General features: G+C 41.3%; 1 protein-coding gene across 4 annotated transcripts in view; it reads right to left on the minus strand.

The window, feature by feature from the left end:
* wdr37 (WD repeat domain 37) overlaps nucleotides 1–22,943 on the minus strand; it is a 143,288-nt gene that overhangs the window by 47,557 nt on the left and 72,788 nt on the right. For all 4 annotated transcript variants that reach the window (XM_063044389.1, XM_063044387.1, XM_063044388.1 and 1 more), the window contains 3 exons: nucleotides 22,233–22,309; nucleotides 14,714–14,951; nucleotides 13,378–13,519 (listed from right to left, as the gene is read on the minus strand). In XM_063044389.1, the coding sequence (XP_062900459.1) occupies nucleotides 13,378–13,519; nucleotides 14,714–14,951; nucleotides 22,233–22,309 (457 nt within the window). The remainder of the gene's footprint in view (nucleotides 1–13,377; nucleotides 13,520–14,713; nucleotides 14,952–22,232; nucleotides 22,310–22,943) is intronic.

Consider the following 22,943-nt stretch of genomic DNA (forward strand, 5'->3'; position numbering starts at 1 on the left):
CATAATTTTCTATACCTCTATCAAATCTCTCATAATTCTCTTACACTCCAGAGGAAAAAAAATCCCTAAACTATACAACATTTTCTTATAACTCAGGCCATTAAGTTCTGGCAGCATCCTTGTAAATTTTCTCTGTACTCTTCATTCCTCAGAGTCAGAATGCTACAGGTACAAGAAGAGGGGCCATCTAGCCTGAGGGATGCAGAATAGGAAGGTGGAAATGTCACTTGCTCATATCATCAATAAAGTATAGCACCCAGTAGATTCCTTTGAGGGTCACATTACCAGGAGTGCAAGAATATCAAGCACCAATTCGCAGGACACTACTCTCCAAGCAGCATTAGCAGAAACCACAGTCACCATAGGGTTGGACTGTAGTACATCAGTAGGTGTCATTTCAAAACTGATTTACCATGAAAAGCTGAGTTGGAGATATCGCAGGCAGAGTTTTGCAGCTACAGAAGAGGGAAGAATCCCTCAGTTGAAGGCGTGTCAGTTGTAGTCACGTACAAAGACCAATGTGTCAACCTCTCCATCTCCAGAGTGAAAGGAAATAAACCAGCCCTGACAGGGATCAATTAGTAAGGCTCACTGAAGCCAGACAAGAGGAAGGTATTTCACACTGAAGCAAAACTCATGTTGTAAGACTATTTGGTAAAGAAATATCCAAAGGTTTCCAGTAAACCACACTCCAGTTCTAAGAATCAAGATTAGCATCCTCTGGAAGGGAAAGTACGGCAGACAAATTTGATAGTCATTGTATATATGTGTTATGGAGTTCCTCAAATACATCACACCTTCACATTCCTATTGGAACATCCCAATGGACTAAATCAAGCTCCAAAAATGAGCAATTTGAAAATGACAAGGTGATTTATTTTCTAAAGTTGAGAAATAAATACTGATCTGATTTACAGACAACTTTCTTTGCATACCCTTTTTAACTCTTGATGAATTCACTTTCACAAAATTTCATTTTTTTAAATCTTTCTTGACAATTGGTGACATAATAAATTAGGATCAAGCAAAGACTCCAAACAAAAGGAAAAAAGGTTATTATTTAAAAAAAAAGAAAAGACTAAGCGATATGAAGGTCTATGGCGAAAATTTAAGGTAGATAGCAAGAAACATTTCTCCTCAAGGGTGGTGTTCTCAGGATTGCTGCCAGTGCTGCGTGACAGAGATGGTAAGAATTGGAGGAGATGGCAGTTGAATGCGTGGCTGAGGAGTTGGTGCAGGGAGCAGGGTTTTAGATTTTTAGATCATTGGGATCTCTTCTGGGGAAGGTGAGACTTGTACAGATTGGTTGGGATGCACCTGAACTCGATGGGGAGCAATATCCTTGCAGGTAGGTTTGCTAGCATGGTTCGGGAGGGTTTAAACTAATTTGCGAGGGGGATGGGACCCAGAGTGATACAGCGGTGAAAGAAGTGCATGGAGTAAAGCCAGATCTAACATACTGAGAGGCTTTAAGGAAAGAGAAGCAGAATAAACAGTGTAAAGACGGTAAGGTAGAAGGGCTGAAATGTGTGTACCTCAGTGCAAGAAGCATCAGGAACAAAGGTGATGAACTGAGAGCTTGGATACATACATGGAATTATGATGTAGTGGCCATTACAGAGACTTGGCTGGCACCAGGGCAGGAACGGATTCTCAATATTCCTGGATTTCAGTGCTTTAAAAGGGATAGAGAGGGTGGAAAAGGGGGAGGAGGGGTGGCATTACTGGTCAGGGATACTATTACAGCTACAGAAAGGGTGGGTAATGTAGCAGGATCCTCTTTTGAGTCAGTATGGGTGGAAGTCAGGAACAGGAAGAGAGCAGTTACTCTACTGGGGGTATTCTATAGGTCCCCTGGTAGCAGCAGAGATACAGAGGAGCAGATTGGGAGGCAGATTTTGGAAAGGTGCAAAAATAACAGGGTTGTTATCATGGGTGACTCTAACTTCCCTAATATTGATTGGCACCTGATTAGTTCCAAGGGTTTAGATGGGGCAGAATTTGTTAAGTATGTCCAGGATGGATTCCTGTCACAGTATGTGGACAGGCCGACCAGGGGGAATGCCATACTAGATCTAGTACTAGGTAATGAACCGGGTCAGGTCACAGATCTCTCAGTGGGTGAGCATCTGGGGGACAGTGACCACCGCTCCCTGGCCTTTATAATTATCATTGAAAAGGATAGAATCAAAGAGGACAGGAAAATTTTTAATTGGGGAAAGGCAAATTATGAGGCTATAAGGCTAGAACTTGCGGGTGTGAATTGGGATGATGTTTTTGCAGGGAAATGTACTATGGACATGTGGTCGATGTTTCGAGATATCTTGCGGGATGTAAGGGATAGATTTGTCCCGGTGAGGAAGATAAAGAATGGTAGGGTGAAGGAACCATGGGTGACAAGTGAGGTGGAAAATCTAGTCAGGAGGAAGAAGGCAGCATACATGAGGTTTAGGAAGCAAGGATAAGTTGGGTATATTGAGGAATATAGGGAAGCAAGAAAGGAGCTTAAGAAGGGGCTGAGAAGAGCAAGAAGGGGGCATGAGAAGGCCTTGGCGAGTAGGGTAAAGGAAAACCCCAAGGCATTCTTCAATTATGTGAAGAAAAAAAGGATGACAGGAGTGAAGGTAGGACCGATTAGAGATAAAGGTGGGAAGATGTGCCTGGAGGCTGTGGAAGTGAGTGAGGTCCTCAATGAATACTTCTCTTCAGTACTCACCAATAAGAGGGAACTTGATGATGGTGAGGACAATATGAGTGAGGTTGATGTTCTGGAGCACGCTGATATTAAGGGAGAGGAGGTGTTGGAGTTGTTAAAATACATTAGGACAGATAAGTCGCCAGGGCCTGACGGAATATTCCCCAGGCTGCTCCACGAAGCGAAAGAAGAGATTGCTGAGCCTCTGGCTAGGATCTTTATGTCCTCGTTGTCCACGGGAATGGTACTGGAGGATTGGAGGGAGGCGAATGTTGTTCCCTTGTTCAAAAAAGGTAGTAGGGATAATCCGGGCAATTATAGACCAGTGAGCCTTAGGTCTGTGGTGGGAAAGCTGTTGGAAAAGATTCTTAGAGATAGGATCTATAGGCATTTAGAGAATCATGGTCTGATCAGGGACAGTCAGCATGGCTTTGTGAAGGGCAGATCGTGTCTAACAAGCCTGATAGAGTTCTTTGAGGAGGTGACCAGGCATATAGATGAGGGTAGTGCAGTGGATATGATCTATATGGATTTTAGTAAGGCATTTGACAAGGTTCCATACGGTAGGCTTATTCAGAAAGTTAGAAGGCATGGGATGCAGAGAAGCTTGGCCAGGTGGATTCAGAATTGGCTTGCCTGCAGAAGGCAGAGGGTGGTGGTGGAGGGAGTACATTCAGATTGGAGGATTGTGACTAGTGGTGTCTCACAAGGATCTGTTCTGGGACCTCTACTTTTTGTGATTTTTATTAAAGACCTGGATGTTGGGGTAGAAGGGTGGGTTGGCAAGTTTGCAGATGACACAAAGCTTGGTGGTGTTGTAGATAATGTAGAGGATTGTCAAAGATTGCAGAGAGACATTGATAGGATGCAGAAGTGGGCTGAGAAATGGCAGATGGAGTTCAACCCGGAGAAGTGTGAGGTGGTACACTTTGGAAGGACAAACTCCAAGGCAGAGTACAAAGTAAATGGCAGGATACTTGGTAGTGTGGAGGAGCAGAGGGATCTCGGGGTACATGTCCACAGATCCCTGAAAGTTGCCTCACAGGTGGATAGGGTAGTTAAGAAAGCTTATGGGCTGTTAGCTTTCATAAGTCGAGGGATAGAGTTTAGGAGTCGCGATGTAATGATGCAGCTCTATAAAACTCTGGTTAGGCCACACTTGGAGTATTGTGTCCAGTTCTGGTCACCTCACTATAGGAAGGATGTGGAAGCATTGGAAAGGGTACAGGGGAGATTTACCAGGATGCTGCCTGGTTTAGAAAGTATGGATTATGATCAGAGGTTAAGGGAGCTAGGGCTTTACTCTTTGGAGAGAAGGAGGATGAGAGGAGACATGATAGAGGTGTACAAGATAATAAGAGGAATAGATAGAGTGGATAACCAGCGCCTCTTCCCCAGGGCACCACTGCTCAATACAAGAGGACATGGCTTTAAGGTAAGGGGTGGGAAGTTCAAGGGGGATATTAGAGGAAGGTTTTTTTACTCAGAGAGTGGTTGCTGTGTGGAATGCACTGCCTGATTCAGTGGTGGAGGCAGATACGCTAGTGAAGTTTAAGAGATTACTAGACAGGTATATGGAGGAATCTAAGGTGGGGGCTTATATGGGAGGCAGGGTTTGAGAGTCGGCACAACATTGTGGGCCGAAGGGCCTGTACTGTGCTGTACTATTCTATGTTCTATGTTCTCACGGCAATATTGTAGATCCAGAAAGCAAAGGTTTAAGGTTTGGTGTATGAGGGTTAAAAAGGATCCAAGGAATCATTGTTTTTGTGCGGAGGGTGGTTGGAATCTGGAATACAACTGCCTGAGAGGGTGCTGGAGATAGACAAGCATTTGAATCATCACGATATAGAAGAGTATAGGTCAAATGCTGGAAAATGGGATGAGTACACAGATATTCAAAGGTCAATATGGATATGGTGAGCTGAAGTGTGCCGATGACTATCACACATGGTCACTGAGACTACCATCAGCTACAGTTATGCAACTGCTTTGAATAACTACAATATTCACCCATTGACTCTTTGACTCATACAGCACAAAACTAGCTCTTCAGTGTACACACACAAAATGCTGAAGAAACTCAGCAGGTCAGGCAGTACCTATGAAAAAGAGTAAACAGTCAACGTTTTGGGCCGAGACCTTTCATCAGGACTGGAAAGGAAGGGGAGAAGTCAGTGTAAGAGGTGGGGGGGAGAGGAGGAAGAAGTACAAAGTGGCAGGTGAAAGGTGAAACTGGGGGGGGGTGAAATAAAGATCTGGGAAGTTGATTGGTGAAAGAGATAAAGGGCTGGAGAAGGGGAAATCTGATAGGAGACGACATAAGACCATGGAAGACAGGGAAGGGGGAGGAACACCAGAGGGAGGTGATGGGCAGGTAAGGAGATGAGGTGGGAGAGGGAAACAAGAAATGGGGAATGGTGCGGGGTGGGGGGCAATTTCCAGAAGTTTGAGAAATTGATGTTCATGCCATCAGGTTGGAGGCTACCCAGACAGAATCAAGGTGTTGCTCTTCCAATCTGAGTGATTTTCTCATTTTAGCTCTTCAACCTTCCCTGACCACATTGACCATAATGCATCTATATATAGTAATCCCATTTTTCACTCTTAGGTTCATCAACTAGGCAAAGTTAATTCTTCAAACTATACTAGGACAACTGACTTCTGCATATGGGAGGAAAGGGGGCATCTGGAGGAAACCATTTGGTCACAAGGAAAACATGAAAACACCACATAGACAGCACTCAAGATCAGGACTGAAGCCAAGTCTCTCAAACTGCAAGACTGCCTCACTACTGTGATCCCATATTCTTGCAAATAAAATCCACATTTACTTCAAAATTAATACAAATAGATTTTCCACTAACTTTCATTTACCGAAGTAAAGTGAGTGGTTTTTAATGGTTAAACAGCCATTGATTACATATTATTTTAATAATCAGATTTTTATACAGTTGAGAATGGCTAAGTTGGAAGGGGTTCATTCTTACACAGTTAATAGACACACAATGTCCTGCTGGGAGTTTACAGAAAAACAGTTCGATGTCTCTGGTAAAATTTAAACAGTTTGCTCTTCAGCGATGTCCATTTTATTTTAACAACTGATCTCAAAATGCCTCCAAAGATGCAAACATCAATTACTTCAATACTGACCTGAAGAATGAAAATCTGGTAATATGAGTGCAACTGCCAGAGGCTGTGCAAGGCATGAAATCATGCACAAGGAAAGAAAGCTGAGTGCCCTAACCAAACCTTAATTCCCAACAATATCATTCATTGAGTGACCAAGTACTTAAAGTTAATGAAGCATGTTAACGATGTCAAATAATCTAGCCTCCATCGAAGAATAACATACGGAATTTAAGGGTTTTACTTACCTTTAACTATTTTAAGTTCAAGTTCAACTTTAACTGTCATTCAAACATGCACATTTATACAGCTAAAAGAACATGGTCTTCTGGGCCCAAGGTAAAAAAACAGAACACACAGCACATACTGTCACCATAACACTTACAGTCACAAAAAAATAATATTGACACTAGTCCAAGTGGTATGGCCTTAAGTATGATAGTGCATGGGGTGTTGTCCTGGAGCCATGTTTCTGCAAGAACAAGTACGCAGCAGTTCCTCATCTCGTGCTGGTTCAGCAGATGAAGGTGAACCAGCTTGTCTCACACTAGGTCAGCCACTAAAAATCCAGCTCATCTTCCCAAAAGCACACACTGGTGAGCAGTACAGAAGGGAAGGGCCAGCTCCCAACCCAGCACAGATTCCAACACATCCATCACACCTCTGTTCTCACCCACACCATTTCTGTCAGTCAACTCCTGCCTAGCTGGATGAAACAGGCATGGTCGCAGCATGAGGGCCTGGTCCATGCAACAACCAAGGCCATGCAGCTTCCCCGCTGTCACTCTCTCCAATGAACTAATGAACTAGGGTGGCAGTATTTTATATTACCAACATCCAACAGGGTCCTGTGATCAGATGTTTTGCCTCAAGACCAGAAGATAATGCAATAACTTATTTTTTCTCAAAGGAGGTACAATGTAAATGCTTGTTTTACATCTGGTCAATAATTTTCTTCAGTGTAAACAAAGAGTGCCTTACATTTGGTTCATAAGTACCTCCACTGTAAAATGTGGTCCTACTTGCTTGATGCTATTGAAAATGCTTAGCCACCTAAGAACTGAGTACCTAACTTCAGAAATCTAGATAGTGTTCAGAAATAACTTAGCTATTCTGACATACAAAGTGCTTGCATTTTAGAACCGTTAATTGATTGGTTTTTAATTAAGAGGTTCGTCTATGTTTTGTATCTTGGTGCACATCTTAGTGCAATTTGATGTTAGTACCCAGGTGAGGTGAGTTACAAGTGACAACTCCTGTAGCTAATAAAGTGGCCACTAAGTGTATGCTCATGGTTTTTTCCTCTGTAGCCCCTCCACTTCAAAGTTTGATGTGTTGTGCATTCAGCAATGTTCTTCTGCACACCACTGTCGTAATACATAGTTATTTCAATTGTTGTAACCTTTCCGTCAGCTTGAATCAGTCCAGCCAGTCTCCTCTGATTTTTCTCATTAGCAAGATATATTTACCCACAGAACTGCCATTCACCATTTTTTTTTTGTTTTTCACACTGTTCTCTTTAAACTTTGGAGACTGTTGAGTGTGAGTGTTTTTTTCTTCCCCATTAGTCATAGTCATAGCCATACTTTATTGATCCCTGGGGAAATTGGTTGATGTTTGGTCTGAACAACTAAACCTTTTGACAATGTCGCCATGCTTTTATGCATTGAGATGCTGACACATAATTGGCTGATTAGATATTTGCATTAACAAGCAGGTGTACATAATAAAGTGGCCACTGAGTGAGTATATATAAAAAAACCAGAAGTTGGGTCTTAAGATAATGGTAACAGTTAATAGCTTTCTTGCCATAACACCAAACTCAATAAGAAAGCTAATAAAATGCTACCAAATGATGCACGTAGTATGTGACCTCAAAATCCTATAAAAGGCCAAAGTCAAGTCAAGTCACTTTTTATTGTCATTTCAACCATAACTGCTGGTACAGAACATAGTAAAAATGAGACGTTTTCCAGGACCATGGTGTTATGTGAAACAATACAAAAACTACACTGAACTACCTGAATAGAAACAACACAAAAATACACTAGACTACAGACCTATCCAGGACTGCATAAAGTGCACAAAACAGTGCAGGCTTTACAATAAATAATAAACAAGACAATATGCACAGTAGAGGGCAGTAGGTTGGTGTCAAGCCAGGCTCTGGGTATTGAGGACTCTGATGGCTTGGGGGAAGAAACAGTTACATAGTCTGGTCGTGAGAGCCCAAATGCTTCAGTGCCTTTTGCCAGATGGCAGGAGGGAGAAGAGTTTGTATGAGGGGTGTGTGGAGTCCTTCATAATGCTGTTTGCTTTGCGGATGCAGCATGTGGTGTAAATGTCTGTGATGGCGGGAAGAGAGACCCCGGTGATCTTCTCAGTTGACCTCACTATCCGCTGCAGGGTCTTGCGATCCGAGATGGTGCAATTTCCAACCAGGCACTGATGCAGCTGCTCAGGATGCTCTCAATACAACCTCTGTAGAATGTGGTGAGGATGGGGGGTGGGAGATGGACTTTTCTCAGCCTTCGCAGAAAGTAGAGACGCTGCTGGGCTTTCTTTGCTATGGAGCTGGTGTTGAGGGACCGGGTAAGATTCTCCGCCAGGTGAACACCAAGAAATTTGGTGCTCTTAACAATCTCTACGAAGGAGTCATCGATGTTCAGCGGAGAGTGGTCATTCCGTGTCCTCCTGAAGTCAACAACCATCTCTTTTGTTTTGTTCACATTCAGAGACAGGTTGTTGGCTCTGCACCAGTCCGTTAGCCGCTGCACCTCCTCTCTGTATGCTGACTTATTGTTCTTGCTGATGAGAGCCACCACGGTCATGTCATCGGCGAACTTGATGATGTGGTTCGAGCTGTGTGTTGCAGCACAGTTGTGGGTCAGCAGATGAACAGTAGTGGACTGAGCACACAGCCCTGGGGGGCCCCCGTGCTCTGTGTGATGGTGTTGGAGATGCTGCTACCAATTCGGACTGACTGAAGTCTAGGATCCAGTTGCAGAGGGAGGTGTTCAGGCCCAGTAGGCTCAGCTTTCCAATCAGTTTCTGAGGAATGATTGTGTTGAATACTGAACTGAAATCTATGAACAGCATTCGAACGTATGTGTCTTTTTTGTCCTGGTGGGTTAAAGCCAGGTGGAGGGTGATGGCAATGGCATCGTCTGTTGAACGGTTGCGACGGTACGCAAACTGCAAAGGGGTCCAGTGAGGAGGGCAGCAGGGTCTTGATGTGCCTCATGACGAGCCTCTTGAAACACTTCATGATGATGGATGTGAGTGCAACAGGACAGTAATCATTGAGGCAGGACACTGAAGACTTCTTCGGCACAGGGACGATGGTGGCAGCCTTGAAGGACGTCGGAACGACGTGAATGTCAAGAATTTATTTCCACTTTTACAATAATTATCTTCCCGCACTACAAGGAAAAGGAAAAATGAGGGGTACGGGTTTACCTAATAAAATGGCCACTGAGTGTAGTTCACTCTTACTGTAAAAAGGATAATCCCTTTTCAATCTCTTAGTTATTTTCTAGGTTCAAGCGCTCTCCTGATGGCAAAGGATGAAATTTTTGCTTGCAAAAGTGGTGGATGACCCAAAGCAGAAAATCTAGCACTAAACTGAAAAAGCAGAGTTTTTAATTGAAACAACTGTGTCTGTCCCTCTTCTTCCTACCCTTTGATAAAAATGAGAATTCCGTTGCATGTGCTCTTTCATAATCAGTCCTAACTTCATCCATCTCCTTCTCCAATCTCCAGACCTTTCTTAATCCTCCAATATCCATGCTCAGCCTGGTCACTAGAAACGCAACCCCCAACCACCTTCACCTCTCCCGCTAATCAATCCCCTGGACTGTCTCACAAGCCAGGCCACAGAGGAAAAGTACTGATTACCAAATATTCATACACACAAACTTGTAATGCCCTGTTAATTGTGAATGAGACAGAAACAATTATCCACCATATATTTTATGGAGTAGAGACAACAGTATAAGCAAAACTGGCACACAAAATTCAAAATGGGACAGTTCTAATGATGACAGTTCAGAAGAAGACTACTATGCTTTAAAGATTGGATCTCTAGCACACAATTTACAATCTACACCGCAACTGGGATCAAGACATCTTCAAAAAAAATGCATGACATCCAATCCTGAGATTGGACAAGGGCAATTAAATGGATGGGAACATTACCACAGAGCACTCTGAATTAAAAGAAATATATCACTGCTCCTTATACAGGGCAGTGTCAAAGTCCTGGAATTCCCTTCCTACCACACTCTGGGAGTACCTTCAACCTCACAGGCGGTGGCATCTCAAGGTAACAGCTCACCCTTACCTTCTCAAGGACAATTAGGAATGGACATTGAATGCTGAAGTTGCTAACAACAACTGCATGCCAAAAAATTATTTTAAAAATAATGCCGCAATGTTAGCAAAGCCAACTTTCAGGTGAAGCATTAAATATTATAGCAGCAATGACAATGCACAAAGTACTTCACTGGCTGTAAATCATTCCGGACACTCCAAGGATGAGGTAAACTGAACATTAAAGCTAGGATAGAATCTGTGGACAAAGAACACAAAACCAGAGAAATAGAGGGCATACTGTTTGTAAGGGCTGTGAAACTGATTCAATAATAAAGTTTGCAAAAGAGCAGGATATACACCTATAAGAGGCTAATTTCAGGGTTGTGGAAAAAGATCAGGAGCACAAGACTAACTGGAAGGCCCTGTCAAAATGCAAATCAGGCCAAATAATGTTTTCTGTGTTGCATCACTCTTAAAGTAGCCATTACTGTAAATTTTAGAAACTGAAATAAGCCATTTTTTTCTTTTATTCCCATTTTATTTTAAAACACTTGCATCTAAGTGTTAGTTGCAGACTAGGAAAAAAAGCTATTTTTAATGCTGCTATGTGGCAGAGAAACATGGCTCACTGGCACCATCTACTGGACAGATTCTGCACAATCAAACCAAGAAAATCCAATAACAAAGAATACAGTTTGATAAAACTACTTGATTTATTAAACTTACCTTGTGCATTACAAAACTGACTGCTCCTGTTGGAAGCTTACGTCAAATAACCACTTATAAGTTTTCTTTTTAACTCATACTTGATGCGAACTGACAAGACAGTTTTTCATTCATTTGTTCCATATTAAGTATAAATATTAGGTTATTAAACATTCAGTTTGCTTTGTTTTTGATCTACTCAGTCCTCCTGCACTACTATTTAATCAAACAATTATAAATTTAACTTTGTAATCTTATGGTGATTTACTATCCCAATAAAGTTTAAATATTAAAAGGTCCACCATGTTTTAGCCAAAAACACATCTTGCACTTTCCATAAGCCTACCAAATGGGTTGTACATTTTTATTTTTCATTCATTAGGTGCAAGTATTGCATTTCTTGCTTACTCCCAACAGTCCTAGAGAAGGCAGTGATGAGTTGCTTCTTGAACTGATGCAGTGCACAACAATGTAAGTTATGTTTCAAGCTGAGGGGCTGCTAAAGAAGTTGTTAAAACATAGGAGATGAGCATTTGGTTCCCTGAATTTGTGCTGGTTCCCTGCAGAGAAGCCTATTTTGTTCCTTTCCCATTCTTACCCTACATAGTCATAACATTATTTTCCTTCAAGTGCCAAGTAATTCCTTCTTGAAAGCCTTGACTGTTTCCACTGCTCTCTTAGGCAGCAAGTTCCAGACCATAACTACTCTATGAAAATAAATATTTTTCTTCTCACCTCCATTGTATTTAATACCCAGTATTTGCCCTCCAATTACCCTATCTTAACCACTCATGATCTTTATACTGAAGTCAAATTTCCTCTCAACTTTCCAACAACACTAACCACAACTTCTCCAATCTCATCTTCTTCTAGAACAGTAAACATTTTCTACAACCATTGCTTAAACTTCACTGCAACCAATATCCTTGTTAAGGAGGTTCTCAAGTGAAATATTTAGACTGGGGGTCCCCAACCTGTTTTGCACAGCGGACCGGTTTAATATTGATGATATTCTTGCGGACCAGCCTACCCGGGGGGGGGGCGGGGGGCGGGGTGTTCAAGTTCAACAGTGCGTGACAGGGAATGAGGAAAGGTGCAGCTGACTCATATCGTTTCATATCGCCAAATCATATTGTTTCCTCGTGGCCTGGTACCGGTCCGCAGTCCAGTGGTTTGGGACCACTCATTTAGACTACTTTGACAGAAGACTGGGCATCATGCAGTGATAGAAAAGACAAATCGACAACTGCAACTTAGAATGTAGTGAATAGGAATGGTGCACTGTTGTATAAATTGTCACAGAAGAACAAAGTATTTACAATTATGATCTTACAGATTAGATTGGATTAGATCAGATTAAGAGGACACGCAGTCCTCTTTTATTGTCATTTAGTAATGCACGCATTAAGAAATGATATAATGTTCCTCCAGTATGATATCACAGAAACACAAGACAAACCAAGACTAAAAAAACTGACATAAACCACATAATTATAACATCTAGTTACAACAGTGCAAAGCAGGTTTGAAGAAACAACTGGGCTACTCCTATGTCATGTGCTATTGTATTCTAATTACGGAAAACAAGTGGGAGAGCAGGAGAACGAGATGACAAGAGAGCGAGACGTCAATACTGCAAATAAATGCTCCAATATTGTTTGAAACATTGTTATTCAAGGTGAAGGTAGTTTGACCATATGAAAGGGTGAAAGTAAGTCAACGGCCTAACTTCAGAGACAGACTGAATACTGTTTGGCTGAATACCTTTTTGCTCAGGCCATGAGATGGGAAGCTCAAATCTTAGTTCAAGATCTTTACTCCTCATGTATATGAAGGATGTAAGTAATAAAGTCAATTCAATTCAATTCAAGATTAAGAGGGAAGGTGCATTTTAGCAAGATGACATTATCGGACATCATCTTCTGTCAGAGGGTTGGAATTGCACAGGTGAAGTATAAAATTATGCCTCATCAGATTTATCTCCCCCAGACAATTATGAGTGTGTAGTTCCAGCAATATGGCAGAGGAGGAGAGAGAGAGAACCACAGTGTTGCCTTTACTGCAATTTCTCAACTCAAATAAAGGTGTTTCACCACAAAATAAATCATTCCTATCAGTTGTCATGTATTAAATCCTAAAATACGACTCTTCTACAACACTAGCATTAGTACATTCACACTACTCTGCAAACATAGGCAGGCAGTGGAAAACACTAGCCCTACTGTACCAATGATCGTTACATTACTGCACCAGTTTCCAGTGAGCTAGACCATGATGTGGAGCATTGAGTTCAGACTCAAGCACAAGGTATGGAGAATTTAAATTCAAGTTATTCAATAAAATTGGATTTGAAAAACTAGGATCACGATCAGTAATAAAGAAATTCATCTGGATGACTAATGTTATGGCTGCCCTTACTTCGTCATTCTGAATTATATTACAAACTGGTGCTTTAGAAAAACAACAAAAAATACTGATCTCTCAGGCTTTAGTATATTTGCCGAAGTAATACAACAACCGATGTAAACACTTACTCTGTGTGACCCTGAAAGACATTCACCGAGTGGATTGAAGGGTCCCGAAAATCCCACAGACGGAAGGTGGTGTCACGTGACGATGTTACCACAAGGCGCTGAGTAGGGTGAGTACAACAGTGAGTTAACTCTTGATCATGTCCTGATGAGGAAGGAGCAAAAAAATTAAACTTGCAATTTATTGAAGCAGTAGGAAATCGACATTACATGTTAATGCAGCGTTGAAGTAGTAGAAGGGTGGGTTAGTAAGTTTGCTGATGACACAAAGGTTGGGGGTGTTGTGGACAGTTTGGAGGGTTGTCAGAAGTTACAGCAGGACATCGACTGAATGCAGAACTGGGCTGAGAAGTGGCAGATGGACTTCAACCCAGATAAGTGTAAAGTGGTTCATTTCAGTAGGTCAAAGTTGAAGACAGAATATAATATTAATGGTAAGATTCTTGGCAGTGTTGAGGATCCAAGAGATCTTATGGTCCATGTCAAAAGGACACACAAAGCTGCTGCGCAGGTTGACAGCATTGTTAAAAAGGTGCATGGTGTATTGACATTCATCAACTGTGGAATTGAGTTCAAGAGCCAAGAGGTAATGTTACAGCTATACAAGACCTTGGTCAGACCCCACTTGGAGTACTGTGTTCATTTCTGGTCACCTCACCACAGGAATAATGTGGATACTATAGAGATGTTGCCTGGATTGGAGGGCGTATCTTTTGACAATAGGTTGAGTGAAACTGGCCTTTTCTCCTTGGAGTGACAGGGGATGAGAGATGACCTGATAGAGGTGTATAAGATGATGAGGGGCATTGACCCTGTGGATAGCCAGAGGCTTTTTCTTAGGGCTGAAATGGCTAACATGAGGGGGCATAATTTTAAGGTGCTTGGAAATAGGTGCCAAGGGGATATCAGAGGTAAGTTTTTCCACACAGACAGTGGTGGGTGCATGGAATGCGCTGCCAGCAAAGGTGGTGGAAGTGGATATAATAGGGTCTTTTGAGGGCCACTTCGATAAGTATATGGAGCTTAGCAAAATAGAGGGCTCTGCGTTAGGGAAATTCTAGGCAGTTTCTAGAGTAGGTTACATGGTTGGCACAACATGGTGGGCCGAAGGGCCTGTAATATGCTGTAGATTTCTATGTTCTATGTTTTCTCAATTATATTATTGTACTACCAGGTAGCCTTTGGAAATTATTGTCAGTGACTGATAGCTGTTCAATGTACAGTTGAAGAATATAGTTTTCTTTCCTTTGTGATCTCAAGGTTACTACAGAATTTTTAGGACAGGAACACACACAAATAGACATATACTGCATCACGGAGTTTACCATCTTATGCACACCTGTTAGGGAATGCACCAGCTCTGAAGTTTCGACATCGTAGAGGTTTGCAGTTCTATCCCAAGATGCAGTGACCACCTGCTTGCCTCCAACTAACCAGTCAGCTGCTATAACCACACCCTGGTGACTCTTGAGTGTAGTTGATGGAACTCTGATTGTTGGGCTTTCATTAGGACCCTCAGCATCTCCATCTGGCTCATCCTTGTCTGAGAAATCAACTTCCTCCTCCCCAGACATTTGCTATGACGTAATAGAGAGATATGAGAGCATAACCAGCAAATGCAGGATCCCCAGGCAAGCAGCAACACCCATTGTATCTGGCCACATGTTAAAATAATTACTGAAATGATTCAATTAAGATAAAGTATTCATTTTCCTAGTATATAATAGTTAATTTTTGATCATTTCTATTGCTAGTTTCTTGAACATGTGTCCATTTCAGCCAATAAGAGAGCAAAAACAAAACTAAGAATAGGAGTCTACTCCTTAAAATTTACCACCCTTCTGGAACTTCACAGAAAATATCCGACAATCTTGGTTGGGATTAAGTAAAATTAAGCAACTTTGAATTTGGAAATTTTAATAATACCAGTAAAATCATTCCAATCTCAAGCAGGACTGAAGTTACAATGGTAGATTGGCTAGATTGGGGTTATTTACTTTAGAAAACCACATCAAAATGAATAAAATAATGCGAGCTGTGGACAGGCTCAACATGAAGGGTCTTGTTTTGGAATCACTTAGATTTATTATCACTGACATGATGTGAAATTTTCTGTTTTGTGGCAGCAATGCAATACAAGATAGAATTGCTATAAATTACAGACATAAATAGTGCAAAGTCGAAGCACTACAGTTCATGAACTGCTCTGAAGTCTGATGGCAGAAGGGAAGAAGTTGGTCCTAAGTCATTGATTGTGGGTTTTAAGGCTCTTCCCTGACAGCGGTAGGTAGAAAAGGGCATGTCCTGATTGGTGAGAGTTCTTAATAATGGATGCCACTTTCTTGAGGCAACAATGCTTGAGGTTGCCGTCAGAGGCACAGAAGGCTGTGTCTGTGACGCAGCTGGTTGAGTCTATAATATTCTGTAGCCTCTCGTGATCCTGTGCATTGGATGCTCCAAAGCAGGCTGCAATGCAACAAGTCCAAGAACTCTCCAAATTATGTCTATATAAATTTACTAGTCTTGGTGAGATACCAAATCTTCTCAAACTCCTAAACAAAGTAGACCTGTTGGCATGCTTCTTCGAGACGGAACCAATGTGTTGGACCCAGGATGGCTCAGAGACGTTGATGTCCAGCAGCTTGAAACTGCTCACTCTTTCCAGCGCTGACCCTCAATGAGGACTATGAGGACTGGTGTGTGCTCTCCCAACTTGCCTTACTGAAGTCAATCAATAACGTGGTCTTGCTAAAGTTGAGTGTGAGGTTGCTATTGTGATACCACTCAAATTGTGATCCATCTCACTCCTGAAAGACACCTCACCGAAATCCAAGTCTTATTTCCAGTAGCATAGATGTCAACAAAATGGGGACATCGATTTAAACTATTTGGTAGTTGTAAGTAAAATGTTGACAAAAACATTTTCACTCTCAGAGTGGTGGGGGTATGGAACACATTGACTGGTGGAAACAGAAAACATCACATTTAAAAGGTACTTGGATGACTGCCCGCAGAATTATGGACTGAGCTATCGATTCAATCTAAATCACTTCTCTTTGCTTGGCACAGACACATTGGGCTAAGTAATCTCCTTCCATGACATAAATTCCAGTGACTTTATGATATTAAAGTCCATTTAAAGCACAATTTCCACATGCGAAGATAACTTTCACATATTTTTTGTTTAGTATCAAAACAAAGGTACGGGTGATAGAGCGGTGCAGATGCCTCACAGTACCAGAGATCTCGATTCAATCCTGACCTCCAGTGATGTCTGAATGGAATTTGCATGTTTTTGCTGTGAATTTCCTCTGGGTACTTCAGTTTTCTACTACATCCAAAAGGTGTGCAGGTTGGTAGGTTAACTGGCCACTATGAATTGCCTCTAATGTATGGGAGCGTTGTTTAATCTGGGGTGAGTTGATGACAATGTGGGAGGAATGGAAAGAAGGGATTAATGCAGGATTAGTGTAGTGTAAATGGGTGCTCAATAGTTGGCATGGCTTTATTGGTCGAAGGATCAGTCTCCATGTTGCATCTTTCTATAATACTAACAGGTGCTAAAGCCTGTGGTTATCATGTGGGATTTGAAACCAACAGTAAGATGAGTGCATTCCTTTAACAATATATAGAGCTACTTTTTAGAGGTCATACTAATATTCAATGGATAGGCTTTTGATTGGCAAGGACTTAAAGGATTATAACAACAAGGTGGGAAGATTTTTTTTTAAGCTATTCACGTGAGCATCATTAGCAAGGGAAGTATTTATTGACTATCTCTAAATAACCTTGTAAAGATGGTAGTCGCTGTTTAAATTCCTGCCGATCCCCTTGGTGAATGTACTTTGTAAAATTCAGGAGGATTAAGGAGTCTTATTTTTTTTAAATTTGGTGCTGGAAGAATAATATTTCTGCATCCAAGTCCACTGCTCCCTGAAAATGGCTGCACAAGTTGACAGGACAGTAAAGAAGGCATGCTTGCCGGTATTTATTGAGGCACTGTCAGGAAGTTATGCTGCAGTTTTATAAGATTCTGCTTAAGCTTTGTTTAGAGTGCTAGATTTAATTCAGAGCACCCTGTAATAGGAAGGGCTTGGAGGCTATGGAGAGGACGCAGAAGAAGCTTACCAGGATGCTGCTTGGATTAGAGGGCATGTACTCTAAGGAAAGGTGTATCATTTTTCTCTGGAGAAATGGAGCCTGACAGGACACCTGATAGAAGTTTATAAAATAATTAGAGACAAAGTAGACAGCCAGCTTCCATTTCCCAGAGTCAAAATGTCTAATACTAAAGAGCATACATTTAAGTGAGGGGGTAGGTTCAACTGGTTAAGTTTTTTTTTAACTTTTGAGAATGGTGGATGCCTGGAGTGTACTGCTTGGAATGGTCGTAGAAGCAAATAGATTAGGTTTTTAAGAGACATTTGGATAGACAAATGAATATGAGGAAGATGGAGGGATATGAACATTGTGTAGGTAGGAGGAATTAGTTTTTTTGTGGGGTTTTGATTTACTTTTTAGTTGGTTTGGTAGAACATTTTGAGACAAAGGACATGCTCCTCTGCGTACTGTTCTTTGCTCTAACACATGGGGCAAGATTTTTTTTTAGTATAGAGAGTGGTGAATGCTTAGAATGTGCCATCACCATGGTGGTTTAAACAGATGCAATAGAGGTGTTTCAGAGGCTCTTAGAGAGCCACAAGAATATGAAGAAATTAGAGGGATATGGACTAAGTGCAAGAAGGCATGAGTTCTCTTTAACCTCATTAGTTGGCACAATATCATGACAAAGTGCCTGTTCCTGGGCTGTTTTGTTTTAAATTCTATGTTTTTTTATGTTCTATGTATGAGTGTGGCACAAAATATGGAAGGATAAGTGGTTTTTTCCTAAGTCTCCAGTGTATTGCATTTCCTGGTGGTAGATTTGGAAGGCACTGTCAGAGAAGTCTCAGCATTGCTTTTGCATTTTGCAGGTGGTAAACACCAGAACTTTTTAACACCACAGATGAAATAGTAATCACACAAGATATTTGTCCTGGGGCTTAAGCAATATTGTGTCTGGTTTCTGGAAGTATTATTTTACAGATTATGAAACTTGAGAATCCAATGAAAGAATGAATTTTAAAGTTTTTAAGCTGGGAACATCACTCCCTCTTTTTCTAAAATTCAGTTAAGTTTTGGAATCAACATAACTATGACAAAATGGTAGGAAAATAACAGAACCACTACTAAAGAAAATAGATTATTAAGAATAGATAGGGAGAAATTGGCCACCTCATGTCTATATTCCCTGGAATGCAGGAGAATGAGGGGCAATCTTTAAAATTATGAGAAGTATACCATAGATCATGTGGATGGTAGCAGACTTTTTCCCCAGGGTAGGGGGAGTCCGGAACTAGCGGGAACAAGTTTAGGCTGAGAGGGGAAAGATTTAAAAGGGACCTTGAGGGCAACTTTTTCCACACAGAAGATTGTGAGTATATGGAATGATCAGCCAGAAGTGGTTGAGACAGACACAATGTTATCACTTAAGTAGTAGTTAGATATGTACAGGCAGCGGCACAGCTTACAGGGAAATTGAGAATAGCTGGGTAGGCAGCATAGTCCAGGGGTCCCCAAACTTTATTGCACCGCGGACCGGTTTAATTATTCTTGCAGACCGGCTGACGGGGGGGGGGGGGGGGGGTTAATCACGACCGAAATATAGGTGATAAGTCAACTATAAGTCACTTATCAGTGGCTAATACACTCAATTTTGTTTCTAAAAGGGTTTATCTAACGAATTTAATATTGAACACACAGCGCATATTTTCCTTGCATTAATATAATGACGTCAATTATAAGTCATAAGGGGGCAGAATCAATTCTTCACCAACAGTGAAAGGCTTCTTAGCCTTAGCAATACGGCTAGCCACTAAGTACGATGCTCTCAGAGCAGCAGCGTTTGTGGAGGTGGTGGGTCCCAGCATTTGCTTCTGTTCCGCTTGCTCACATTTTTTTCACTAAAAAAACTCAACGGGTTTGTCTTTAAGTGCAGGGTGCTTGGACTCAAGGTGCTGAAGCAATTTTGAGGGCTTCATTGTCTCATTAGACAGCCTGTCTCCACATATCACACACGGGGCTGGAGCTTGCAAGTCACCGGTCGCAATAAAGCCACATTTTATGTATGACTCGTCGTATTTTCTGTTGAAGGAAGCTTTCTTGTTTTTTGCAGTCTCGGCCTCAGCTGTCTCTGATCATTGTTAGGCCTTTTATGTCCCCTACCATCTCTTCCAAAAATACTCTCAAGCGACGTTTGTTTTTTACTCAGAGTAGTTGTAGGTTAATGACCGACTGATGTCCTCGCGTGGGTAATGACCTCATGTGCGTTCAAGTTCAACAGTGGGCGTGACAGGGAATGAGGAAAGGTGCAGTTGACTCATATTGTTTCCTTGCGGCCCAGTGGTTGGGGACCACTGGTGTAGTCGATAAAAAGTGTCTGGACCATATCCATGCCGTACTCTTCTATGCCTCCAATGAAAAGTATAATTATGAAAGGTCAGCATGGATTTCAAAAGGTCTTACCTGACTTCTGCTATAAAAAAGAAACCCAGAATGCAAACTCCCCCCTCCCAAATGCTGTCTAAACTGTTAATAACTCCAGCACTTCCAGTTTCAAATTGTGAATAACTACAGTATCTTACTATTGGATTGTAACATATTCATTCTGTTAACCACATAATTTGTCTAATAGTCCACTTAAGCTCCAAATATTGCCCAGGACCTTGACAGTGAGGGATTTGACAACGCTAATGCATTTAAATGTCAAGGACAGACTCTTGTTAAAAGCATTAATTTATAATGCACGGGTTACATAAATAATTTGCCATAAATCATTCATGTTTGAATAATTTCATTGAATATCTGCAGAGACAGGTTCATTATTTGAGGTGGTGCAACCGGTTTAACCAGGAAGGATTCCTACTTCTGACTTCATTATGCCAAAAAAGGCACTGATGCAGCAGATGTGGACGATTAGGCAGAAGGAATTTTACAGTGAAATCCTGCGGCTGAGTTGATTGGCCTCCTATTGCTACAGTATCTCTGCTTTCTTCAAGGTACTTCTCTAGCCATTGATCAGTTTTTCACTACCTGGGTTCCTTGATGCATATTCTGTTAAAGGGTAGCCATGTTTAGCTCACCTCTGGAGTTCATGGTTGGGCCAAGTTGGGACAGCCCGGGCCAAGATGGGACAGCCCAAACCAAGCATCAATGTGAGCAATTGCTAAACTACACACTAAACAGGATCTCAGTGGGTCAGGCAGCATCAATGGAGGTACATGGACAGTTGACATTTCAAGTCGAGACCCTCGGCCTGGACTGCAAGTTATTGCCAAGTGCTGTTTAACATCAGTATCGATTACACTTCCAATCACTGCTTAAGAGATTGATGGAACAATAATTAGCCATATTAGGCTTGTCAGTTTATTGGGCAGCATATACTTGAACAACTGGGTAGATTCCGTCAAGGCATCTGTGTCAGAACATGGTTAGAAGTGCAGCTAGACTTTTAGCACAACAATTGAATGGCTGTAAAAGTTTGAATGCTCCATCATTTCTTGAACAAAGTAACCACAAGGGAAATGGGCTATTCTCTCACAATATATCACTGAATATTTCAGCCTTGATTTTGCACTTGTGCTCGGCTCTGCCTTTAATGTTGACGGCACATCTTCTTCAGTTACTTAGTCAGATACCACCAGCCATGAAATGACTGCAGTGCTTTGATCATATTCCCTGCTTATGGGAATATTGAACTCCAGCTATAGAAGACTCTTCAGTATATGTTGCGTTCTATTGTAGGTTCACCTCAATCTTAGGTACTCTTGATGTTGTTCCAACATGACCTTCCTAAATTTTTCTAAATGAACCAATATTGACGAGATTCTACAGTGAAGGAGGAGGACAGAGGCCACGACATGAGGCCATAAACAAAAGTTAGTGGACTGAGGACCATTTGTGGGAGGAAAGGAATTATTGACACTTTGATTCAAAACCCTGCATTAGGAAATAGTGCACGTCTTGAAACAAGGCTTTGACCTGAAACATCGATATTTGCTTTCCTCCCACAGATGGTGCTCAACCCAATGAGTTCCTCAAACAGAATGTTTGTTCCTCCAGATTCTAGTATCTGCAGCCTCTTATGTATCTGGAACACAAGGGCAATAATATTCTGCCATTGCCAAAAGGCTACAATTCCTCATGGACACTCACTTTTAAGCTGATGGATCTTACAAGGAGGCAATGCTCCATATGGTAAGGGAACTTGTTCATAGTCTGAAGGCAAAACATAACTTTTCCACTGATCACTCCTATCAATGTTGCTATGGACAGCTATATCTGCAAAAGGTGAGAAGATGGTTCAGATTTACATCCAATGACCACTCTCCAACCACCCTTCCTAACTTTGTCCTTCACTCTGCCATTGAGGTGCTGCTGAACCACTTTTGCTGACTGACACTGAAACCTCCCACTCAAAGTAAACTTGGTCTCCCCGTTACTCATGGTGCTTCAGTTTGGAGTACTTATTCCTCAGATGAAGGAGGGAAGAGAGTAAATGGTAATCAACATTATTTGATGGGTTTCCAATGGAGCACATGGGATATGAAGTCCATGTCAAAAGTCACTGTTCCCCTACAGCATATCACCATCACTATCTTGCCACTGAGACAGGTCACTATTAAGATCCAACAGCAATGCTAACGACATTCAATATAGAATGAAAACTATGTAATTATAAAAGGAAAGTACAGACAAAATAATACATAACATTAACTTGCTGTAAGTTTAAATACATATAAAAGTATATAATTACTCACATTTGTGTCTATAACAGGCTGCGGAGTGGGCAGTTGCACCATGTATCGCCAGATGTGAGCTGTCTGATCCCCTGATGCTTTAAGTAAAAATAAAGAGTCTAAGAAACCAGCTCATAATTATTTATGTACATGTCAAAACAATATGGTTTACTGTATAAAATTATGTTGAGTGGCCATTCAAAAACAGCAAGAAAATTCTGATTGTTTTCAAACTTGTAAAGAAAGATTTAACATGAGTAAAATATTATAAACATGAGAAATAAACAAACAGTCAACATTTCAGGCTGAGCCCCTTCATCAGGACTGATGCAGGGTCTGGCCCGGAACATTGACTTTTCCATAGATGCTGCCTGGCTTGCTGAGTTCTTCCAGCATTTTGCATGTTTTGCTGAATAAAATATTATTTAGTTTTAATTGCTGTAGAAAAACTGTTACTATAATTATTGTTCATTTTAAGAAGCCAAATAGATTGTCAATCATCAAATGTGTCATATTTTTCTGAAGTATTTCTTAGAAACTGAGCCACCTCTTCTTGTGGTTCAATGTGCCCATATCCACAGACTCTGCACTGATGCATCATCTGACGGCACATACATGGTCACTTTCAAATAGCTGACCGTGTGACCGGAAAGCCAGAATAATTCACCATAATGTAGCACAAATGTAGTCCAAATGTCAAAATTGAAAAAAAAATCTCTGTAGAAATAATGC

The sequence above is a fragment of the Mobula hypostoma genome, chromosome 3, assembly GCF_963921235.1.
Source record: "Mobula hypostoma chromosome 3, sMobHyp1.1, whole genome shotgun sequence".
NCBI classification, from domain to species: Eukaryota; Metazoa; Chordata; class Chondrichthyes; order Myliobatiformes; family Myliobatidae; genus Mobula; species Mobula hypostoma.